The sequence below is a fragment of the Macaca thibetana genome, chromosome 14 (genome assembly GCF_024542745.1).
Source record: "Macaca thibetana thibetana isolate TM-01 chromosome 14, ASM2454274v1, whole genome shotgun sequence".
NCBI lineage: Eukaryota > Metazoa > Chordata > Mammalia > Primates > Cercopithecidae > Macaca > Macaca thibetana.
Window position 1 is genome coordinate 74,674,307 of NC_065591.1, and position 24,989 is coordinate 74,699,295.

A 24,989-nucleotide genomic window follows, 5' to 3' on the forward strand; every position below is an offset into this window, starting at 1 on the left:
TGAGATGGGAGAATCGATTGAGCCCGGGACGTCGAGGCTGCAGTGGGCCATGATCACACCACTGCACTCCCACCTGGGAGACACAGTGAGACCCTGTCTCAACAACAACTACAAAAAATCCAGTTGTATCAAGTCTTAAGCACATAAACACACATACTTTTGCACTAATAAAATTTAATCTGTACCAAGGACACCTTTTAAAACCCTGTTTTTCCTCCTTCTGAAGATCACAAATGTTCTGATGTAGTGGGAAGAGAAGGGAATTTGCAGACAGATCTAACTTTCAGTGCCATCTTGGCCATTTATTAGCTACTTAACCAAGCTCATGGCTTTGGGCTTCCTTTCTCAAATGCAGAATGAAAAAAATAACACCTACCAGAGGAGTCTTGTAATGATTTAGTTGGAAAATACATATGTGCAAGTGCCTAGCAAGGGCCTGCAAGAAGTAAGGGCTTGATTTATTACTAATATATTTTGCAAGGTATTACTAGCACACACCTCCCAGTTCAAACAATGTATGTCATCAGTGCCCAATATTGTCATGTGAAAGAAAAAATATGATATAAAACTTCAGCAATTTGTTCTGAGTGGTCACTTAAGAAACTATGACTTGCAAAGTAAAATTACTTTTTTAATGGCAGCTATCTTAGAACAGATAACAGAAACAGGGTAGTGTCTTGGTGACAGTAAGAACCTCTTATACACCAAATATGATGTAGCCTGGTAAATGACATGCTTTTCTTTTTCCTTTCTGTTCAGTTACAGTCACCAATGCTGTGACATGTGTAATATATATTTAATACTGTGGGGAAAAGAGAGATCAGACTGTTACTTTGTCTATGTTGAAAGAAGTAGACATAAGAGACTCCATTTCATTCTGTACTAAGAATTCCTCTGCCTTGACATGCTGTTAATCTGTAACCCTACCCCCAACCCTGTCCTTGAAGAGACATGTGCTGTGTCTACTCAAGGTTTAATGGATTCAGGGCTGTGCAGCATGTGCTTTGTTAAACAAGTGCCTGAAGGCAGTATGCTTGTTAAAAGTCATCACCATTCTCTAATCTCAAGTATCCAAGGACACAAACACTGCGGAAGGCCGCAGAGACCTCTGCCTAGGAAAGCTAGGTATTGTCCAAGGTTTCTCCCCATGTGATAGTCTGAAATATGGCCTCGTGGGAAGGGAAAGACGTGATCATCCCCTAGCCCGACACCCGTAAAGGGTCTGTGCTGAGGAGGATTAGTAAAAGAGGAAGGAAGGCTTCTTTGCAGTTGAGATAGAGGAAGGCATCTGTCTCCTGCCCATCCCTGGGCAATGGAATGTCTTGGTGTAAAACCCGATTGTATGTTCTGTTTACTGAGATAGGAGAGGGAGGTGGGACATGCTAGCGGCAATTCAGCTCTTTATGCACTGAAAATGTTTATGGAGATGTTTGCATATATGTACATCAAAGCACAGCACTTTTCCTTAAACTTATTCATGACACAGAGATCTTTATTCATATGTCTTCTTGCTGACCTTCTCCCTACTATGACCCTATTGTCCTGCCACTTCCCCGTCTCTGAGATGGTAAAGACAATGATCAATAAATACTGAGGGAACTCAGTGACCGGTGCTGACGCAGGTCCTCCGTATGCTGAGCGCCAGTCCCCGGGGCCCACTTTTCTTTCTCTATACTTTGTCTCTGTGTCTCTTTCTTTTCTCAAGTTTCTCATTCCACACCTGATGAGAAACGCCCACAGGTGTGGAGGGGCAGGCCACCCCTTCATATATACATTTATCATTGTATAAATAACTGAGCTATGAGGAATGGTACATATTGCAGAAATATAACATGAGTGCTTTGGATATTTTATTTTTTAAATAATGTGTGACATCACTTTCGTTGTTCCATATTACTGAAGATTATAAATCCACTTCTCAAGGGACTATTTATTTCCCCTTAGATGGCAGAATAATACAACTACAATCATGGTCCAAACAGCCAGTCTTCTCATAAATGTGGTTAAGGAGACTAGCTTAAATTTTCAGTCTAATATCCCTTTAAATTATATACTTTATTAAATAGAATAATGTATTTTTATTCTAAACAACATGCTAAAAATAAGACCAGTCTCCAGGCTTTTAAAGAAAATAAAATGCTTAGGTACAGTTTACTAGATTTGACTCCCTAATCGAAGAGCTGGTAGACTTTCAAAAGCAGAATGCAAGAGAGGGACATGCAAGGACCTTCCACTCTTCCAAGAGTGAAAGATGAATACATGTCAGTGACCAGTCCAGCAGCTTGAATTAGAGACTTTTACACAAACTCTACAACTTATTCCAAACCAAATTTTATACACAAACTGTTGGGAAAGCTTAAAATGGATAATTTGCTCATGGACTGAGCACCAAGCTTCAGGAGACAAAGTTCGATAGTAGTGACTTCACTCCTGCCTCACCAATGATGCATCCTCCTTTATTCCCTTGAATAGGACCTTTTTGTGATAGTCAATGGAGGTCTCTTAACATCCTTTACTCAATGAATTTATAGAGCTACCCAAAATAACTCATAGTGTTATTTTAGAAGTTTTCATAGTCCCCTTCTGATGCTAACATAGTTCCCATTAATTTAAACCTCTTCTTTCTGTAACACAAAGTCAAAGTCAGAAGAAAGTTCTGTATAATTGAAATCTCCATTATATTTTTGCTGTCCAAAATTACCCAACCCGGTATTAGGAGAATTAAAATTCTGCTTATTCTTCAACTTTATTACTGTCTAATATGGGTTAATATCTCTAAATCAGCCATGAACTACCTGAATTTTTTTAATTCTTAAATTTTTTGACAGGGTCTCCTTCTGTCGCCCATGCTGGAGTATAGTGGTGCAATCAGCTCACTGCAGCCTTGACCTCCAAAGCTCAAGTGATCCTCCTGCCCCAGCCTCCCAAGTAGCTGAGACCACAGGTGCACACCACCATGCCTGGCTAATTTTTGTATTTTTTTTAAAGACAGGGTCTTGCTTTCTTCCTCATGCTAGTCTCAAACTCCTGGTCTCAAGTTATCCTCCTAGTTCAGCCTCTCAAAGTGCTGTAATTTTAGGTGTGAACCATCATGCTTGGTTGAACTACATGAATTAAATATAAGCCATGAACTGTAAAACCTTCTATTTCTGAAATATAGAGGCAACATGGTACAAGGGCTGTGATGTTGACAGAGACAGGTTTAAATCCTGGCTCTATCACTTATCAGCTATGCAATCATGCATAAATTACTTCAGCCTCTGAGCCCTTTTTCCTCTGTAAAATTGTAGTAACTCCCTACAGGGTAAAAGATAAACGTGTATTTATTCAGTGCCATCACAAGATGAATACAAAACAACCATACTCTGATCAACTGTGTTCTATCCCACACCATCTCAACACCAAGCTATGCTCTTAAAGTCAGTGAAAGCTGCAGAGAAGGAATATCCACACCGCGTGTATGTAAATGGACATAATGACAATACTGACCTCACAGTGTTGGAAGCCCACCTCCAAGGTCATCATCTTTGACGCCCCCATCTCGGTCTTACCGATCTCTTTTCAGTTCCTCCAACACAGCCTGGTCTTTCCTACCTTAGGATCTTGTACATGATATACCTTCTACCTTGACAGAAATCTTTATCATCTCCCTTCTTCTAGTTCACTCCTAATCATCTTTCTGGTCTCTTTTAACATCATTGCCATCTACAGGATTCCCTAATACTCCAGACTCAGGACCTCATTATAGACATCTCGTACTTCCTTAAAGCATACATCACACTTATAATTACTTATGACTATCTTCTTTCTCAATAAACTGTAAGCCGCATGAGGCCTATGTTTGCTTTCCATTTATCCCTAGCTATTAACTCGGAGTATGGCACAAAGGAAGAGTTCAACAAATATTTTTAAATGAATGTATGACTGTGGTGTTTCACTGTGTAACTGTTATATCAACTATCATAGAGTAATACTTCACTGTTATGTGTTGGGGCTCAGAAAACAATACCCCAAAGTATTGATATTATGTCAACTATCATAGGGTGATACTTCATTGTTATCAAAGTATTGTTCCTTGGGAGTACTTTGAACTGAAGAACACTGGAAGAGTCTCAGAAGCAGTCTTCTTCTGGCCCTCTTCTGTCTTTCTCTCTCCTGCTCCTCTTTCTCCACCAAGGCAGGTAATAGAAACTAGGACCCTTCTTCCCGAAAGCCAGTCATGAAGCCTAGAAATATTAAATTTAACCTTCCCCTTCCTTTCTGTGTAGGAGCTGGCTAAAAAGAAATTATCTGACCTACCTTGTCTCATAGTTGATCTTAAGACCTTCATTCCAAAAGGGGTCTGACACTACATCCAGGGAGAAAGAATGCCACACAGAGAGACCAAGAAGAATCAGAACAGATAGACCTTGCTGAGTTTCCCCATTCAGACTATTACCACTAGGATCATTCCCTTTTTGTTCCATCACATTTCTACAGGACTGTCCATTCTTCATCAAACGTAAGCCTAAAAATGAAGATTTTTCCCTGAGTTTTTTGGGTCTTCATTTCTGAAGACTCCCATGTCACATAAAATTGTGCTTAAATAAACTTGTTATGCTTTTCTCTTGTTAACCTGTATTTTATTATAGGAATGTTGACCATGACCCTTATGATGGGTGAGAAAAAGTATTGCACCTTTCTGCCCATACATATCATACAACCAAATTGCAGGGCTGCTCAGAGAAAGCTTCCAAGGAAATCTGCCTTTAACAAATCTGTTTTCTCCTAACCCATATGGGCAATCTGCACAACATGAGCAGCAGGGAAGATAGCATCGTGGGCTTGACAGAGACACAGCTGCTGCTTCTCTCCAGCCGCAGCACCACAGGGCAACTTGAACTAACATGTATGCCATAAAAGTAAGGATTTACAAATATACATAGTTAAGTGGCTTCCATTTGCAAATGAAAAACCGAAATCATAAAAAGCTTACTGTAACACTCTAATAATAAATACAGGTGATACACAATTACCAATGTGGCCTGTAAGGAACATTTTTCTCATTGTGTTCATTCTTCATCCCAGCCCTCACCCATATACAAAACAAAGAAAAAGCAAGATAGGCAGCATTCCCTCCCTTAATCCTGTCTCTGTATATATGATGGAAGAAGGAAAAGCACAAACTTCTAGCCACAGCTTCCAAACCACCAAAATAAGAAAAGTAAAACAGGTAGGTCTGTCTTTATCTGACATTCTATCGTGCTCTCCAAAGGATGTGAGACAGCTAGGATTCAAGTTTCCTTACCCTTCCCCTCCTCCATATACACACACCTTCCTTACCTCAGTGCGTAGAAAAGTGGGAGAGAAGGAGGGGGAAAGATAGAGATTCATCAGATTTGTGAAAACAATACTCTAGGAAAAACAATGTCACATGTGCTATGGAGAAGTATGGATGTTTACAAGACAGGATTCCTGCTTTAAATGTAGAATAAGAGAGGAGTATAAAAGATTATATATAACACAAGGCTAGAATAAGACCTGTGCCATAAAAGTATAAAAAAAGATTTGACCAATCACACACTGTCCAGGAGATTTAAAAACGGGCTGGATGCAGTGGCTCCCACCTGTAATCCCAACACTTTGTGAGGTAGAGGTGGAAAGATCACTTGAGGCCGGAAGTTCAAGACCAGCCTGGGCAACATAGCAAGACCCCATTTCTTTAAAAAAAAAAAAAAATAGCCAGGCATGGTGGCACACGCCTTTAGTCTCAGCTACTCAAGAGCCTGAGGCAGAAGGTTCACCTGAGCCCAGGAGTTTCAGGCCAAGTCTGCAATGAGCTATGATCACACCACTGCACTGCAGCCTGGGTGACAGAGCAAGACTCTGTCTCAAAAAAAAAAAAAAGAGGAAGAAGAGGGAGGAGGAGGGGGGAAGGAGGAAGGACGGGGAGGAAGAGAAAGAAAGAAGAGGAAGTGAGAAGAAGAAGAAGGAGGAGGAGGAGGATAAGGAGAAGGAGAATGACGCCAGCTCCTGGAGGAGGCAGAGGCAGAAGCAGAGGCAGAAGCAGCAGAGGAAGCTGCAGAAGCAGCCAAAGACAACGCAGCAGCAGGAGCAGCAGAAGCAGAAGAAAAAAAAAAACAGCTCCTGAAGGAGGCAGTGTTAGAGGCAGGGGTTAAAAAATGGAATGGGGTTGATAAAAGAGGTAAGACCCATGGGAGAGAGAGAGATTCCAGGCAAAGGGAACAATGTGGATTAACTCATAGAAAGGAAAGAAATGGGCATATGTGGTGAATAGATTAGCAACATGGAAAGGCAGTTAGGGCCATAGATTGAAAGGCCTTAAATGCTACAGGATTTTGTTCTTAATAAAGCAAACAATAAAAAGTTGTTGCAGTTTCTGAACAGAACAGTGATTCAACTGGAGGAGAGGTGATTTATGTGACAACCCATGGGAGCTGTACTGGAGGGGGAACTGCAGGAAGCTAGGAGGACCAACTGGTTTACTCTTCTAGCTGTCAGGGGAGGCAGTAACAGGGGCTACAACAAGGGGCTTTAATCACTCCCTTGCATGCAATTCTCACTATCCAGGCCTCTCTCACCTTGTTCTCCACTTGGCAAAAAGTGAAATTCACCAACTCCACAACCATACCCAAGAAACTGAATGTAGCTAGAGAAACATACAGCCACATCAAATGGCCTTACTAACTTACATGACAGTTACATCAAATGGCCTTACAAAGTTACAAAAGCTGCCCTGCAATCAAACCGTATGTCCCTAGTGCATTTACTTTCCTTCTCTGCTAGAGGAGCATTTTTGTTCTCTCCCTTTCTCATTCTCGGCTGATGACCTTCCATCTTATTTCACTGGGAAAAGAGAAGCATTCTGAAAAACAGCACACAAGCTCTCACTACCATACCACTTTCTTACCTTCATCTGTGCATATATGATGTGCCTAACCCAGTTTGACTATGGTCAAACTGTTCATGCTCTTGTTTTTTCAACTAGATCCCATTTCCTCTTGCCTAAGATCTCCCACTAGCAATTCTATTTCTTTCTTGTTCCATCACTTTCTCACTCTCTCGGCTCATTTCCCTTAGCATACATTCCATTATTTCTCCCGTCTTAAAAATGGGAACCCTCTTCCCCTCCATCTACCACACCATATTTCTGCTCCCCTTCGCAGCAAAATTCCTCAAAAGATTACCACACCCGTGGTCTCAATACAGCTTCTCCCACTCTCTCTTGCATGCACTCCAATGAGGCTTTCGCCTCCACCCACCCTCCAAGGAAATTGCTGTCAAGGTCACCATAACCTCCACATTGCTAAATCAAGTGGCCAATTCCCAGTCATTTATTTAGGCACTATTGGTTACCTTCTTATTGAAATGCTTTCTTCATTAAGTAATCAGGGTATCATAGCCTCCTGGTTTTCCTCCTCCAACTGTTCCTTCTCAGTCTCCTTAACTGGTTCCCCATTTCCCTGACTTTTAAATATGCAGTGTTGAGAAGATCACCTTTAAAAGAAAAGACCATCTTCATTAACTCCTTTGTTGCTCTCTTCAATCTCATGGTTTTACATATCATCTGTATACTGACAGCTTCAAATTTATATTACTTGCCCCACCTTTTTTCTAAATTCTTCATTCAATATCATTTCTGAAACCAAGTTCCTCTTCTCCTTGCTTCCCCAAACCTACTCCTTCTGCAGCCTTCCCCATCTTAGTAAATGACAACTCCAACCTTCTAACTGCTCAGGACAAAAACCTTGGAGTCATCTTCGACTCTTTATCTCACACCCTACATCTACTTCATCAACTACACCTCAGCTACACCTTCAAAAATATCCAGAATCTGAGCACTTCTCAGCCTCCACCGCTACCACACTAATCCAAACCACCATCGTCTCTAATCTGAACTTTTCCAACAACCTGGTCTTTCTGTTTTCCCCCTTTCTCCTCCATAGTCTATTCTCAACACAATAGCCAAAGTGTTTCTTAAGACTTATTAATCAGAGTATGTCATTCTTCTGCCCCTAAAGCTCCAAAGGCTTCTCATCTCATTCTGATTTGTGGCCAAATTCCTTACAATGGCCCAGATGTCCTCGCATTATCTGGCTCCCTGAACCTCCTTTCTGTGCTCTTCTATTACTTTCTCCCTTGGGCATGTCCCTCCAGACATACCGTCCTCCCTACAGTTCCTCCCACTGGGCGCACACCTACCTCAGGGTTTTTGCACTTGATCTTCCCTGCCTAGACATTTACTGTGCCTAGAATGTTTTTCCCCATGCCTAGAATGCTCTTTCCCCAATGCCTCGAATATAGTAGGCACCTAATAAAAAATTTGGTAAATGAATTTAGACACACATTGAACATTCATTTTCTATTTTGCTTTTTTCATTTGTTATTAATGCATAAACATTTTATCACATTGTCAAAATACTTTAAGACCATAATTTTTTGGGCTAACAATATTCCATTTTACAGACATACCACAAGTTATTTACAGTTTGGGACTGAAAAACCAGGATATTTACAAATGGGTATTTTTGGATGTTTCTTCCTTTGATATTTCTGTAAGAATATACACCTCACAGGATTGCTGTAAAGGCTGAATATGAACTAATAAGTGGACACAGAGACATCAGTTTTGTTACTACTGCTTACATTACAGAGGCATCATGATGTCAATGAAGATCATAGATCTTGAAAGAAACAGATAAAAATGTGACTCACAATATTGTTGTTTAATAGCTTAATTAAGACACCTAACCTCTATGAGCTTCAATTAAACCATCTATTTCAAAAAGCAATTATATTAATCATAATTTTAAAACGATGTAAAAGAGTTTAGCATAATATTGAGCTCAGAGTAGATAATCAATAAATGCTCATTCATTCGCTTCTCATAAACAATACCTAGGATTTTTTAAATTATGAACCAGAAAGAAAAAATATTTTTACAAATTTATAATTATAAATTATCCAATTACATACATATTTTTAAACAGATTTTAAATACATAATAAAAATTTTCAACATAGAATTATTCTTTTTAATTAAAAATTACTCAACCCTTACCAAAATTTTCAGTGCTAGATATAAGTTTCAGTATATGCAATTGGAATGGTCAACAAGTACAATTTGAGCTCCTTCAGGATATAGTCATCTCTGCCTGGCCAGGACCTAGCCCAGTGCCTGATATATAAAAGATGCTGGATTGGCACACTTACCAAAGCACACTTAAGATTACAAAAATCTCTAAATCAATTTTGTTTCTTTTATTATAATAAAGATAGGCAAAATAATTATTTTTAATTACTGAATGATGGAATTAATAAATAAGTTCCTTTTTATCATGTGCTTTAATGTATATACACAACAGGTCAGTAAACTATTATAATGATGACAAGTTAAGCAAGAAAACATTTTAAAAATTCACCTCATTTCAGGGCTATTTCTTGAAGCAATCTGTGTGTTGGAGTCAGATGAATGCCAAGACATTACAAAATCTTCAGTGCTAGATATAAGTTGGAGTATATGCAATTGGAATGGTCAACAGGTACAATTTGAGCTCCTTCAGGATATAGTCATCTCTGCCTGGCCAGGACCTAGCCCAGTGCCTGACATATAAAAGATACCGGATCAGCACTGAGTAGGTAGGTGGGTGGGTGGGTAGGTGGGTGGGTAAGTGACTGATTGAGTATGGTAGTCATTAGTCCTGTCTGTCTAGGCACTACAAAGCCAAGACTTTTTGTCTCCTTATCCTGTGATTGGGTACAGTCATTTAACCAGTTCTAGCCAAGGAATTGTGAGAAGTGACATAAGTAATTTAATTTCCATTTTGGAGCATTTATATGAGATCTTCCATGTTCTTTTTCCACTGTTAAATGTTCATGAAAGCATCTGATAAAAAGGAAACCCTGCACAACCACTTAGTCCCTGAGTGAAAGCAGGAGCACAGCCCCCTGCTCATTCAATTGGAAGTTTATGACAGTAAGGGTCATATACTTTGTTAGGTTAAGTGACCAAAATTCATACATTTTACTATAGCAGCAAAACCTAACCTATCCTGGATAATGCAAACAAGGTAATGACATTCATTTCAGAACTAGAAATTCATCAGAGTTTAATTTCAGAAAAACAAAATGGTACAGATAAGCAGTATAGCTCAGTAAAATAATTTAACCTCTCTATATGATAGTTCTCTTGCTCACTGAGTTTGATGGCACATGCCTGTAATCCTAGCACTTTGGGACACCAAGCTAGGAGGACAGCTTGAGAACAAGAGTTCAAGACCAGCCTGGGCAATATAACGAGATCCCATCTCTACAAAAAGATTCAAAAATTAGCCAGGCATTGCGGTGTACACCTGTAGTCCCAGCTACCCAGGATGCTGAAGTGGAAGGATCACTTGAGCCCAGAGGTTCAAGGCTGTAGTGAGCTATGATCGCATGGCTGCACTCCATCCTGAGTGACAGAGCAAGATCCTGTCTAAAAACAAATAAACAAAAAGGATAGTTCTCTTGCTTACAAAATGGAATAATAGCATCTACCTCACAGAACAGTAATAGGGATTAAATAAGTGAATGTCTATTAGGTACTTAGGATAATATTTAGGTTATTTGAAGCTTTCAATAAATTGTAGTAAATTATTATCATTAATAATGCATTAGACACATTTACACTACATATGTCATTTTACTTTCATCTCTTACTCCTTATTCATTTTAATTTACAGTCAATTTTTTCAATTCATAATATCTTTATTAAGAAGTACCATATTCTGTCAGAACCACATAAAAAAAAGTAAAAAGAAGTACCATCCAAGGCACTAGAAACGAAGACAAACAATATCTACCATCAAGGTATTCTCCTTACCTATGATGCTCCTTTCTTCTCCAATAGACCCACAACCAAGCAAACTTCAAAATCATAAACACAATGTTCTATTATATTATAAAATAGATCAACTATGCAGTGTTATAAATATTGTAGCAATTTAAGAGGTGACTACTTTTTAATTTAAAAATACTTTATATGTTATGGGTCTGTGTCCTATTCAAAGTCAAGACAGTAAAGTTGTTTAGGTCCAATTCACCAAAGACAATTAATGTTCTGGCAAAAAACAAAACTTGTACCCGCATTGCCACTGCTCCTAATGCAGTGTCCAATAAACAGGAGGCACTCAGTGAACAGAATACTAGGTATATCAGAGATTAGCAGATCCAATCCATTTATCTTACAAATTAGTACAATGAGATCTAGAGGGTTAAGCAACTTGCCCAAGAGTATGATGTGAATTACTGGCAGGGCTGATCCTAGAACCCAAACTTTGAAAATGTTTTAAAAGTCTAAATTCTCTAAAGCACAAAGTCCTTGCAATGTGCTGACAGAGGAATATAAACAAGACAGTGAAAAACTTAAAGTTAATTTTTACTGAACTTAGATTTTAGCATTAGTTAGTAAGAAATTTAAAACTCAGCTATCAGAAAGACAGTGTTAGATTTACTATTATTATCAAGAGAAGAAGCTACTTCCAAAAACCTGAAAGGGTAAATTCATTACCACATTTCCCCCCAACACTTTATCAACACTTAAAATAGCATAGAAAGAAAGATAGAAATAGTTTCATATCCTTCTTTTTATGTACAGAATTTTGTGTGAAAAGAATGATTTCAAGCAAGAAAAAAGGTTAATTCCTAGGCCACAAGTGTGTTAAAGTATTGATTATTTTAATCCTATTGATTTAAAAAAAGTGAAGGGGTTAATTAAAACCATGTACATTAGGAAACGGCAAGATAAAAATGTTTATCATTTATAGTTTACTAAGTGTTATGCACTGTGCTAAATAAGCACTTTACACATACCACCTCTTTTTACAACAAACTTATGGGATAGGTAATATAATTATCTCCATTTTGCTGATTATGAAAATAGGAGCTGCCTCTGAGTAACTTACTCAGGTAGTGGCAGAAACAGAACTTGTTCTCAAACCTGTTTGCCTCTAAGTGATATGCTTTGGATTTTGTTGTTGTTGTTTATTTTTTTGTAGAGATAGGGTCTCACTATGTTGCCCAACCTGGTCGCTAGCTCCTGGCCTCATGTGATCCTTCCAGCCTCTCAAAATGCTAGGATTTCAGGGGTGAGCCACCACACCCAACACTAAAAGCTGTGCTTTGAACCACCCTCCTATTCAAGCTCTATCAAGTTTCTGATGCTCTATAATTTAGATCAAGGTCAATCCATCATATCTAAGGGGGAGGCTACATGATCACCAAGGCCCCTTCTAAAAATGATTCTGTATCACCAAACACATAAATCGGTTCTGAATTCACATAATATTTCTGACAGGATACTCCAGGCCTAAGGGGAAGGCCATCAGTAGATGAACAGATACGAAGAGGAGAAACGGGAAGAAAAATTTAAAGAAGGAGAACAAGATCTTTATCAACATGGCCTTCCAAGGTGCCTAACATAGCTAGACATAACATTTTACTAGACATCAGGACCACTGTGACAAAAGTGGGAAAGGGGAACCTAGAACAGGAATTGAAAGCAGAACTATAAAGGACGTATGTAAATTTAAATAGCTTAGCCCACTGATGTGATTCCCTCACAGCAGATGAGGAAGGAGCTGCAGGAGCCAGTGACCGTGAGCTCAATGCTGGGCCAAAACACAGACTTCTAACAGAAACAACGATCAGCAGTTAAATAGGAATGGTGGGGTACTAAGTTTTCAGAAGAGCCTTTACCACTATCGCCATGCATTTGGATGAGAGTGAATTTTCAGGACAGAGTTGTAAAGGAACTAGCATTTGTTCCATTAAGTTGTTTAAATTCCTACCATGTTCTATGCACCATCCATGTGGCTTTCATGTGTTATCACATTGAACTCTGACAAAAACCTTGGTGGATGTGATGATTAATTTTACATGCCAACTTTATAGGCCATGGTGCCCGGCTATTTGGTCAACCATCATTCTAGATGTTTTAGTGAAGGTATTTTTTGGATGAGATTAACATTTAAATCAGCGGACTTTAAATCAATGGACTTTACCCTCCATAATTTAAGTGGGCCTTATCTAATCAGTTTAAGGCTTTAATAGAACAAAGTTTGACTTCCCCTGACTTTGGGAGCCCGAGGCAGGTGGATCACTTGAGGACAGGGGGTCAAGACCAGCCTGGCCAACATGGTAAAACCCTGTCTGTATTTTTAAAACTGCAAAAATTAGCCAGCCGTGGTGGCAAGCACCTGTAATCCTAGCTACTCGGGAGGCTAAGGCAGGAGAATTGCTTGAACCCGGGAGGCAGAGGCTGCAGTGAGCCGAGATCTCGCCACTGCACCCCAGCCTGGGCAACAGAGCGAAACTCCAACTCAAAAAAAAAAAAAAAGACTGACTTCTCCTAAGCAAGAAGAAATTCTGCCAGCAGAATGCCTGTGCATCCAAACTGCAAACTCTCTCCTAGGTTTCCAGCCTACCAACCTTCCCTGAAGATTTTGGACTTACTAAGCCTCCACAACTGCATGAGCCAATTCCTTAATAAAAATCTCTCTTGTAGAGAGAGAAACACACAGACACACACCCTGACAATATAATAGATATTGCTCCCAATTTTACCACTGAGAAAAATGATGGCCTGACAAGGACCCATTCTCCCTCTTGACTATATCACACACTAAAATGTGTGATTCGGGACTCACATTCTAGCCTGAGGGGCTCAGGTGGGAGGTACACGGTAATAAGCATGCAACACTGTAACCACAAGCCACACATTCCAGAGAGCCCTTTATGACAATGATACCACACATACTACACATGTACCCAGAGCCTTGATGTGCCCAAGTGATGTACTATCCTTTCTCTGGTCTCCTAATTCAGTTATTTCAGGTAAAAGAAATCAAATATTCCTACCTAAATCAATATTTGAAGGCTTTGAAAAAGGAGGAAAAAATAATTAATAAAGAACTAAAGTAAAAGATAAAAAGAAAAATAAAAAATGATTTGTGACAATTAAATGATGGTAGCCTTTGTTTAGGTTCTTTTTGGATAATCATGCATTCACTCTCTCAACAGCTATTTTGTGCTTTATACTTTTTTATAGGCTCTTCTAGGTATTGTAGAGTACTAACTAGCTAGAGGGACATGTACAATATAGAAATGAGCAGGATGAAAAAAGACCAACTAAATTGCCTTAAAAAAGTCAGATTCACAGAAGAGGTGACATTTCTGCAGGAATAGAAGTATGAGTTTAAATAATGGAGAAGAGGGATGTTATTCCAGGCAGAATTTCTGACACAGTAAAAGTCATCTGAGTCTGTTAGGTTGCTAAAAGTAGGAGCTGGGATGGAGGATTATGGCAGAATGTAAAGTTGGAATGACCAGCTAGGGTTTCATAGTAAGGAACAATGGATTCCCATGCCAAGGTGTTTGAATTGTATTTCTAAGGAGTGTAGTGGCCAAGAAAGGAATCTACAATAAAGGAACATAAAGTAGGAACTAAGGTACTAACAAATAATTTGTTCCCTTCCACTCTTTCACTCTTTCACTCTCTCCTTTTCTGCTGATAGTTCTCTTTTTCATCGATCCCAATGGGATTTTAGAGATCTTCCATTCCAATAGTCCTCTCCCCATTTTACTTTAGCAGTTGAGCTCTGCAAATAGTTGTATATAAAATCCCAGCATATAAAACAGATAAAAGCTGAAAGAGATCCAAGAGAGGGGTATTGGAGCACCTAATTTGGCCTCCACTTCAGGCTTCATCCACTTTCCCTCTGAAACAGCTCCCCAAAGAGCCCTTAATTTTCCTCAGTAAAGTGTGAAACACATTGGTCTTTGTCCCAACCCTCCCAATTTACAAATGAGGGAATTATGCCTAGAGAATTAATTTAAGGGAGTTGCCTGAGAAAAAAGACTATTTCCTGGTATCCCTGGTAAAATTAAAATGTTTTATCTTCCTCATAAACTTGAACTCAAATGTCTGAGTTAAAAATTGTTTCTTGGCTGCACACAGTGGCACACGCCTGCAATCCCAGCCCTTTGGGACATCGCTTGAGCCCAGGAGTTCAAGACCAGCCTAGGCAACATGGCAAAACCCCATCTCTATTTTTAAAAATAAAAAAAAAAAATTTAAATTATTTCTAAGTTATTCTGGAAGTCTATGACATCCCTCTACCACAAATTCCCATTCAAAATTCATATAAGGGCTGGGCTCAGTGGCTCAAGCCTGTAATCCCAACACTTTGGGAGGCTGATGCAGAAGGATTATTGAGTCCACAAGTTTAAGACTAGCCTGGGCAACATAGTGAGCCTTGTCTCTATACAATCAACCACAACAAAATTTCACGTAGGTCTATAACCACATATTATATGAGTGCCTACTTGAGGCCAGATACTCTGCTAGGAACACGTTATCTGCTCTCACTTAACCATCACCACAAACCCCAAGAGATCAAGGAACTAGGCTCAGAGAAGTACTGTAACCTGCCCAAGGTCATAGAGCTAGCAGGGTAGAATCTGGTTCTACCTGACTCCTAAAGCCAAGCTTCAGACCCTTGCACTCTTTCTAATCCCAACCCTTTCCAAATCTTTTCCTATTTTTACTAGGCTTTCAGAAATGCTGAACTGTAAGGAATCCTCGTCATTTCACAGAGGATGTACTTTTCCATCAAGACCTGTGGGGGAATGCCTCATGCTGCAGCCAAGCACAAAGGCATCAAGCCTAAAAAGCTCTAAAATCATGTTACAAACCATAGAAAGGCTAATCCCCAACCCCACCACAAGCTCCTACAACTCCTTTTACAACCATAGGCTACACACGTTCAGTCTTATGGGGAATAGGGATTTCAACAATTCTTAATAATAGGGCTACAAAATCAGCTCTGAGCTGACCCCTTATGAGAGGCTGGTTTTTAGGATGGATAACTATCCAATATTATCTAATAGGTAAAGATACTAGAATTTGTATTTAGGGCTGCCTTGGGGCAAAGGATGACTATCACCGCAGACTAGGTAGCAGAGCTGGTATTTAATAATTTGAATTTGAGGGAAGGTCAAGGGAGTTCGGATTGGGGCACCCTATGGGAGCAGGCGGAGTTGAAGTGACTGCCGTGTCCAATTGCAGAACAGCCTGAATCAAGAGTACGGAGCCAGAAGTACTACCAAATTATTGGTAATGGGAGGAGAAAAATTCAACAAAACTGGGATTTGAGACCACCTTCTGGAAGACATGAGCCAAAGACCGAAGAGATCCCAGGCATCAAGGGGTGTGAATTTCGAGGTGGGCTCCGTTGCCCGGGCTCTGAGGGTTCCCGGCGGTTGGGCCGGGGACGGCGAAGCCCCCACTCCCCCTTACCTTCTGTTGGAAGTAGAGAACCGAATAGTTCTTGGCTACAGCCGGGAGGGATGTGGGGTTTGTTGGCAAATGCAGGCTGCCGAGGGCCCTTAAGGCCGGCCGGAGGGCCTTGGTGGCCCAGGGCGCCAGAAAAGACAGAAGCAGGAGCAGGAGGGCTCGGCGGCCCATGGCTCAGGCTGGCGGCTGCAGTGCGGGTGGGAGGGCGAAAAGGAGGCCAGCAGCAGCGCACGGGCTAAGCCCTGCCCAGTCTGCAGCTCCGCCCGCCGCAAAACGGCTCCTCCCGGGGGAAACCCAAAGCCAGCCAGCTCCTCAGACACCGCCCAAACCAGGTCACCACAGCCACTCCGCCCCCATCCCCGAGGGCACCGCCTCCACTCCACTTTACTCTCGTGCCGTCTGCTTCTTAGCACTCACCTTCATTGCGGTCACATCCCAAGTTTGCCTTTATCATGCTAGGGCCTCTTCCTACCTCATCGCTGTAGCCCATGCTTTATCTATAGCGCCCCCGAAGCCCACCTGTCCTTCAGGTCATCCTATATCCCCACCATTATAATCACCGCCAAACTCTGCCCTGGCTGCCTCAATTCCATTGCTACACCTCCTGCCCTCCGCAAATCCCACATAAAGGCAATAACAGCTTCCATGACAATTTATTGAAGGTTCACTACAGGCCAGTATATCAGGAGGCAGGGAGGCACAGGCATCATCTCCTCTAACTCAATCGTCACAGCAATCTTGTGCGTCGTATTCGATTGTTATTCCCATCTACAGATGTGGAAACGGAGGCTCAGAGAGGTGCGGGAACTTGCACTAGATCACTCAGCAGTAAGCGGAGCACGTCGTCGCAGACCGCTGGGTCCAGCTCCAAAGACTGTGCTCCTTGCACCCACTTCCATCATGGAGTCTAACCACTCCCTATGATACTCCGTTCTTTGGTAACCCCAAAACTGTGTTGCTTGCACAACCCATCCATTACAGAGGTCGCCCCGGGTCCACATCGTCCCTAAATCCCGCCAGGTCCCGGTCCCTTCTTTCAAGTAACGCCCCCTTTCTTCTTCGGCACCCGAAAACCCACTCCGCGCTCCACCTCCCTCCTGCCTCCTGCCAAAGCCCCCTTCCCCCCTCCGCCCCTGGGTAGTGCTAGCCCCTAGGACAGCGCCGGGTCTGGCTTCCAAAGCTCCCTCAACCCTCTTCATCCGGCTTCCATTCCCTCTTTCAGTCACCCCGCCAGACCCCAGGACGCCCAGGCTTGCTCCACACTTTCCGGGGATCCCTACGCCCAGGAGGCTTAGCGCAGCCAAAACCAACTTTACGGACTGTACTACTGATCCACCGACTCTACCCGCAGTTTGACGAAAATGGTCGTTCCCACAAGCTTGTAGGATTTCTTGGCTAAGCGCCACCCTCTGCGGCGCTTTCTTCTGATTGGCTCTGAGTGAACGCAGCCAAAGCGTTACTTCCGGCGGAAAAGGACGCGGGAGATTCGATTGGAAGGCTCCCGGCGAACTACTGATCCGGCCGGTCTGAGTCACTGTGTGTCGCCTGGGCCCGCTACTGGTCTTCTCCCTCAGGTGAGCTGGGTAAAGGGGTTCTCGGGAAGCCTAAGGGCCGGAGACTCCCAAGGAGGCTCTTAACTTCATTATGAATGAGACCCACCCAGAGCCCGGCACTTGTTTTTTCACGAGTTATTCTCTGTAAACGGGCGGACATGAGGGTAAAAGATATAAACGTCAGTTATTTTATTTTAGACTCAGTGCAGTTGCAATCACCTAACGAACGTTTATTGAACGCTTTCAGTGGCATCGAGCTAGACTCCGAGTGAGCTTTTAGAATCGGAGATAGAGTGGAAAAGGCGCGACTCTTGCTTCTGTGATGTGCAAATACGTATTCAGCGGGCCACTGTGCAGAGTAGTACGTGCTAAAAGGGGATCTGCCAAACTGGTATCATGGCTTAGAGGGAACATACTTTAACTGAGCCAGGTGCTTAAACCAGAACTTGAAAGTTTTCTTCCTTTTCGCATCCAGCCAGTCCCTAACAGCCTCTTGAATATCTCAGATCTGTTCACGTCTCTCCGTTTTTTACTGACATTAATTTGGTTCGACCCTATGACTGCTACATAGCTGTGGCAGTACCCCCACCTGGCCCAGCTGGTTCTCCTGCTTTCAATCTTGCCACATTCCAGTCCAGTCTCCACATTGCTGGGCTGATAAAGATAATTGCCCGAGGCACTCCCCATTGAAAACCTTTCAGTCCCTCCTATTTGCCCTCAGGTTTAAGCCCAAACTCTTTAACATGACTTACAGGCTCTTTCCTGTCTGACTTTTGCCTGCCTCTTCAGCCCCAGTGGTTTTCCACCGCTCCAGCCATATAGAATGTCTTCTGTGTTCCTGAAGTGTACTATCCTCTTTCTCACCCCAAACCTTCTTCTGACCCTGTCCGTGACCTGGCTAATTCTTACCCAGTTTGCAAAGCCTTTTAAATCAGAAACCCTTTCCTGACCCCACAAGACTGGATCACAGAGCAACAAGTAATTATTTGTTTATTCTGCAGATAGTTAAGTGCTTCTTTGGTCTGTGCCAAGAACTGCTAGGTACTGAGATCCGATGATGAACAAGGTAGATTCCTGTTCTAATGGAACTTACCTTGTATGGATAGAATTAAGGAGAATTTACAAGGAAACTATGTGAATTAGACTGGTCTAAGAAGACCTTTCCGAGGAGTTGATATTGATGCCTAAAAGATGAGCATGATCCAACTGTGCAAGAGAGGAAAAGAACAACATTCTAAACAGAGTGAAGAGGTTGTGCAAAGGTCCTGAGGCAGGAAAGAGCTTGACATGTTAATGTTCAAGAATCTAAGGAAAGACCAGTATTGCTGGAATATATTCAGAAAGGACAGTTGTATGAGATGAATCTGGAAAGATGGGCAGAGACCGAATCATGATAAGGAGGTTAATCCAGCACCATAAACAGGAGATAATGGTGGTTTGGATTAAGATGATGGCAGAATATATAAGGGAAAGGTGAATGATGGTTTCTAAGTATGGAAGTAAATTCAAGTACCTTCTGATGAGTGTGATGTGGGATGTGAAAGAAAGGGAGGAATGACAAATGACTCCCAGCTACTGGCCTGAGTTACTGGTTAGTGAGTGGTACCATTTACTGAGATGGAGCAAAATTGCAAAAAAAGAGGTTTGAGAGGAAACTAAGAATTCAGGTTTTTTAACTATTAAACCGTGAGATCCCTATGAGACATCGAATACAGTTGGCTTTCAGGTAAGCAGTTAAGGTATAGAAGTCTGGAGCTTGCATATATTATTTCATTGATAGTTATATATTGCCTGTCTTAGCCAATAGATTATAAATTCCTTGAACACAAGAGCCTGTTTTTTCTCTCTTTAACCCTATTACCTTCTCCATCCCTGTAATAAATATCCCATAAATGACAGTCAACAGAAAAACCGTATTGTACTAAAATTTTCCTGGTTCATGTTTTTAAAGTATTTTTCATCAGTATTTCTCCTTTCACTGGGTTTTGTCTCTTTGTTTTTTTGCTTACTTAATTTTCACTGTCCTGCCTCCCTCTCTTACTTTTCTAGAGTTTTCGTGTTAATGTCACTAAATTATGTTTTAGAGACTAATTATGACTGCCTTTAGAAAAATTAAACAAGTATGTGCCCTTGGAGGAAACCATTAGATAGTGTTAAGAAGACAGTTCAAAATAGCCACCCTTCCCATAACTGAGGCCTCTTGGCCTGTAAATTATGAAATAGAAAATTGGATAATTACAAGGTGACAAAGATTTTCATGCAAGGCAAGAACAGTTTGGAGAGGAATGAAGAAAGGGAGAAAAGTTAGTCATACTTTCTTTTCTTTATGCCATTAGAACTAAGATAGTTTTTTAAAGGAGTAATTTCATCCTTTGGGCACAGTCTTGAAGCAAATACACATAGTTTCTTTCAAGTGTGAAGCTTGAACAAAGAGAGTGATGTACTAGAAAGACTAGTAAGCTACTCATCAGAAGGCATGAGTTCCAGACCTGATTTCTCCTAATTCCTATTCTTTAATTAGTTATTTAACTTCTCTAAGTGGATCAGATAATGATGCAAAAGCACTTTGCAAACTGTAAAGCAGTCAAATGAACTCAAACTGGATTATGAACTTTAAGATAGGATTCATATCTTATACTTTTATGTTCTCTTCAGCCCCATCCCCAGATGCCAATTTACACTAAATACTTCACTGAACTTTTTCTCTAGGATCTAACATAGAATAAGAATTAGTTTAGATTTTCTAATCTAACCCAGTTATTCTAGATCTTCTAGTCTAGCCCAAAGAAGAAAAAAAGTTGTGTTAGTATGTGCATGTATGGGCACAGTTTTCCATAAATGATTAAGATGCCTTCTGAGAACTTGATTATGAAGTAGTTAAGCTGAAAGGTCACCAAATAATGGATTAGAGCAAAGAATTGCAAAATAATTTAAACAAGACTGAGATGCTGTCAGGCCTTGGGAATTTAACTATAACCATATTTATCACAAGTGTTATTCACCATGAGATAGTCTTAATGACTAAGCTACTGGTTTTCCAGTGTGGACAATTTGGCCATTACCTGGGAACTTATGAAAATGCAGATTCTCAGACACTTATCCCAGACTTACTGAATCAAACTCTGGAGTTGGAGTCCAGCAATCTGTTTTATCAAGCCTTCTGGGTGATTTTGATGTATGATAAAGGTTGAGAAATACTTGTCTAGTATGAAAATGGGATGCAGAGGTTGTAATCAGTGAGTTTATATATCTGGTACCACTGAAAGAATCATCTCTAGAATGAAAGATGCATCAGGCATTAGCTTGATTCCATTAAATAGTCGATTCACCACACAGCTCTTCTTCAAGCAACTTTCTGTTTGTAATTTGAGTATAATATATAGTTATACCAAATATTTAAATACAGGCTTCTGATATGTCCCTTCCCTGTGATGGTAATTTTTCATGGTAAATTAGTAAAACATCTTTGGATTACGGTTCAGCTCCCCATAATGGCTTGTCTAAAAGGAGAGAAAGCATTCCAGAATATTCCATGGTAAATTAGATATGTACTATAGTGTGTCCACATGGACCCCACATATTTTAATAAGCATAAGTCTATCAGAGCCTTCATTCCTGGACATTGACCTGGGTTATCCCTGGGCTTTCAAAACAAAGGCCAACTGAGGCCTTAATTAGTTCTGCCCCAACACTTATACTTTTATCCCTTTCTACCCTCCTTATTTCTACTTTTATGTGTGAGAGATTTAAAGAAAGCAAGCTTTTCTTTGTATATTATTGCTAATGTCCCTCTCCAGTATTTTTATTGTATTTATTGATTTTTTCTAATTATGAAAGCCATACACTTAGAAAATATCTTAAATATATAAAGGAAATAAAAATTGCTCTTAACACTACTACCCTGAGAAAATACTTTTTAAAAATAAGATTATGTATTTTCCTAAGTATCCTCTTCTCTTTCCCCATTCCTTCCATCAAAAACTAAATTAGTCCCCCTGTTATATCTTCTCATGGCACTATGCATTTCCGAAATAGAATTTGCCAGAATTGCAGGTAAATTTTTTGTGTGATTATTTAATGTCTGTCTCTTACACTAGACAGTAAGTCTACTGACTAGGTAGGGACCTTGTCTGTTTGTCCATCAATCACGCTCTTCCCCCCAGCATTTAGCAGCCGCACAATTAATAACTGATGAATAAATAAATATGTTAGCATATTAAATTGGGATATGGTTTGCTGTGATGGAGCTGAAAGAAATGTAATACGATATCACCATCCTTCCCAATAAATATTAGAAGAAAGATAAACTCCAAAAGATACCACATATGAAATTGTTCCCAAGTGTGTCATCCTGTCTTCCTAATTTTAGTGTTTACTTATTCCTGGTGTTTCATTCAATTATTCATCAGACATGCATCCACTATACTGCAAGTCATGCAGTAGAGAGAGACAGAAAAATAAAACAAACTCTAAAAACACCCCAGAGCCTAGGCAAATAAATAAATAAATAAATACAATAATAAACTAGGTGGCAAGTATGAAGGAAATACTATGAAAACACCAAAGGAAATTAATTAATATTAACTGTCTGAAAGCATCTTATTCTGTTATTGTCCAACAGACAATAAATGGGAAGCCTTTTCGCCAATTTCTGGGGTTCACCAGGTGAAATACAAATAGTAAAAATACTAATGACCCCTTTCATTACAGTTCTCAAATTTGCTGTTTTTATAGATTTTTAGACTTACTCATTTGATCCACTAGAGGGCAATAAACCCTTAAATAAAAACAATGTAACCAACCTTCCTTTAAAAGTATAGTAATAAGTGCTGGCACAATTAATTTAGAAATGAATCCAAAATTTCCTGCTTATTTAAGTTTTTCACTTATTGATGAGTTGTCTGCCCAATTAACAAATTTTTTTAGGACAGACAGTATGTTATTTTCACTTAGCCCAGTGTACGAGTCATATTACAAGTTTATTCCATTTCCTAAAGTTTGAATAGCAATTGTGTAAAGAATATGATTTGATGAATGCCCATATTGTTGTGGTACAATATAAAATTCTGTTTTAGAGCCCTAAAGAAAATAGTCTCTGCTCACAATATGAACACAAGTAAAAATATTAGAAGTGAGGAGAAGACATAAGTAATGATTAAAATAAGTATTAAATAAGGTACTATATATGAAACTAGTCTGTGTACTTCGTATACAAATGTAAGATAATTTTATGATTTGGTAAAATTGTGTTTTTAACGCTAAGTGACAAAATTGTGGCTTAGGAAGAGGAACTGCAACTCATGAAGAAGATTAATATCTGAAGTTCAGATTAACAATTTCTGAGCTTGGCACTGAAGATATAAACAGATAGTCCTTCTAAGATCTTACTCTGGGTCCAGGAAAAACAAACCATATTTAACAGATAATTTTAATATAATGTGGCATGTGATGAATTAAAGAGTAATTTAACTTCTGGGAAAATGTTCTAGAAAAGAAGACTTCTAAGAAGGATCTTAAAGAAGAATAAGCATTACCAGGAGAATGAAAGAGCATTTTAAGGAGAAGAATGGAAAAAAACAAAGGCATAGAAATGTGAAACATACTGTGGGAGTGGGGAAGCAAGGAACACAACTCAGATTGTTTCCCTTGGCATAAATTACTAGTACATAAAGAGCAAAAAGAAAGTTAAGAGAATAGGCATTAGGGAGAATAAAACCAAATAGACAATACACTACAATAGACAAAACAAATGGTAGGACTACAGAGGTACAATAGTATATGGTGTAGAAAAAAAGAAAAGCCATTCTCTTTGTTAATAAAGAAAGATTTTTTAGGGGAACTTCAAATGAAATAGGAAGAAAATTATGGTATCATATGGCATATGCCTACTCTGTTATAAAAATTTTCTTGAATTGCAAAATTCTGCTTATAGTTCTTCATTCATGCAATAAATTTTGTTTTGAGACTAGTCTCTGTTGCTCAGGCTGGAGTGCAGTGGCACAATCACTGTGCACTGCAGCCTCAATCTCCCAGGCTCAAGTGACCCTCCCACCTCCGCCTCCTGAGTAGCTGGAATACAAGAGTGCACCACCATGCCCAGCTAATATTTTTTATTACTTGCAGAGTTCTTACCGTGTTGCCCAGGCTGGTCTCAAACTGGTGGGCTCAAGCAATCCTCCCAGCTTGGCCTCCCAAAGTGCTGGGATTATAGGCCTGATCCACCACACCTGGCCCTATTCAATAAATATTTATTGTGAACTTACTGTGTGCTGAGCACTGTTCTAAGCACTGGGGTTACAGTAGAGAACAGGGTAGAACTAGGTCCCCATCTTTATGAAACTTAGGCTAGTGATGGGTAGAACGAACAAAAATAAGTAAGCAAAGACATATACAAGATGACTATCCAGCACGATTAGTACCATGAAGGATAAAACAGGTGATGCCATAGAAACTAAGAGGAAGGAGGATTCTACTTGAGCTAAAGTGGGGCTCTCTGAGGGGATAACAGAGTTACAGATTGAAGGATGATAAAGAACCGACTGTTCCAAGACCTAAGGGAAGAATATCCTAGCCAAAGAGAACAGTAAGCACAAAAGCCTGAGAAGGGAATTGTTTGGTATGCTTGAGGAGCAGAAAGAAGGCCAGCATGGCTTGAAATACAGTGATTAAGAAGGAGAGTGGTATTAAGTGAGGTCAGGGATTGGCAAGATCTAGCTAACCCAGGGCTGCACAGACCATTGTGAGATATTGAGGCTTCATTCTAAATAACAGGATTTTAAGCAGGTAAGAGACAGCATGTTCAGGAGTGAGCTTTATGCTATTTTAGCTCCTCTAACTCACAGGTAGGTATACCTCTATACTAAACCCTACGCTAAATTGGATTTTAGAATGTGGAGGGATGATGCCCTTGTTGACATTACACCATTGTTGTGTTAACTAAAAGTTATAGGAGGCCTTTGTTTTGGACTAAGCTCGTGCACTAGGCCCCAGTAGACCTGACTAAAAATCAAAATAGAGACATTTATACTTAAAGTTCCACCTCACCAAATCAAAACTGCATTGTTATCTGATCTTCCTAGAACTCAGTAGAGAGAAATAACCAAA

General features: G+C 40.2%; 2 protein-coding genes across 4 annotated transcripts in view; one reads left to right on the top strand and one right to left on the bottom strand.

Annotated features, from left to right (window-relative positions):
* PRCP (prolylcarboxypeptidase) overlaps nt 1-17,754 on the bottom strand; it is an 82,611-nt gene extending 64,857 nt beyond the window's left edge. Inside the window, exons 1-2 of one of the 3 annotated variants that reach the window (XM_050755852.1) lie at nt 16,336-16,420; nt 7,357-7,497 (exon numbers count right to left, since the gene is read on the bottom strand). Coding sequence is in view for 1 of the 3 variants with exons in the window: in XM_050755850.1 (XP_050611807.1) it covers nt 16,336-16,503 (168 nt within the window). In the remaining 2 variants the exon portion in view is untranslated. Of the gene's footprint in view, nt 1-7,356; nt 7,498-16,335; nt 16,698-17,677 lie in introns of those variants that run through there. The other 2 variants (XM_050755851.1, XM_050755850.1) reach the window with 2 other exon arrangements.
* Nucleotides 17,755-17,801: 47 nt separating this feature from the next.
* DDIAS (DNA damage induced apoptosis suppressor) overlaps nt 17,802-24,989 on the top strand; it is a 32,448-nt gene continuing 25,260 nt past the window's right edge. The window contains exon 1 of the mRNA XM_050755823.1: nt 17,802-17,906. The gene's annotated coding sequence lies outside the window, so the exon portion shown is untranslated. The remainder of the gene's footprint in view (nt 17,907-24,989) is intronic.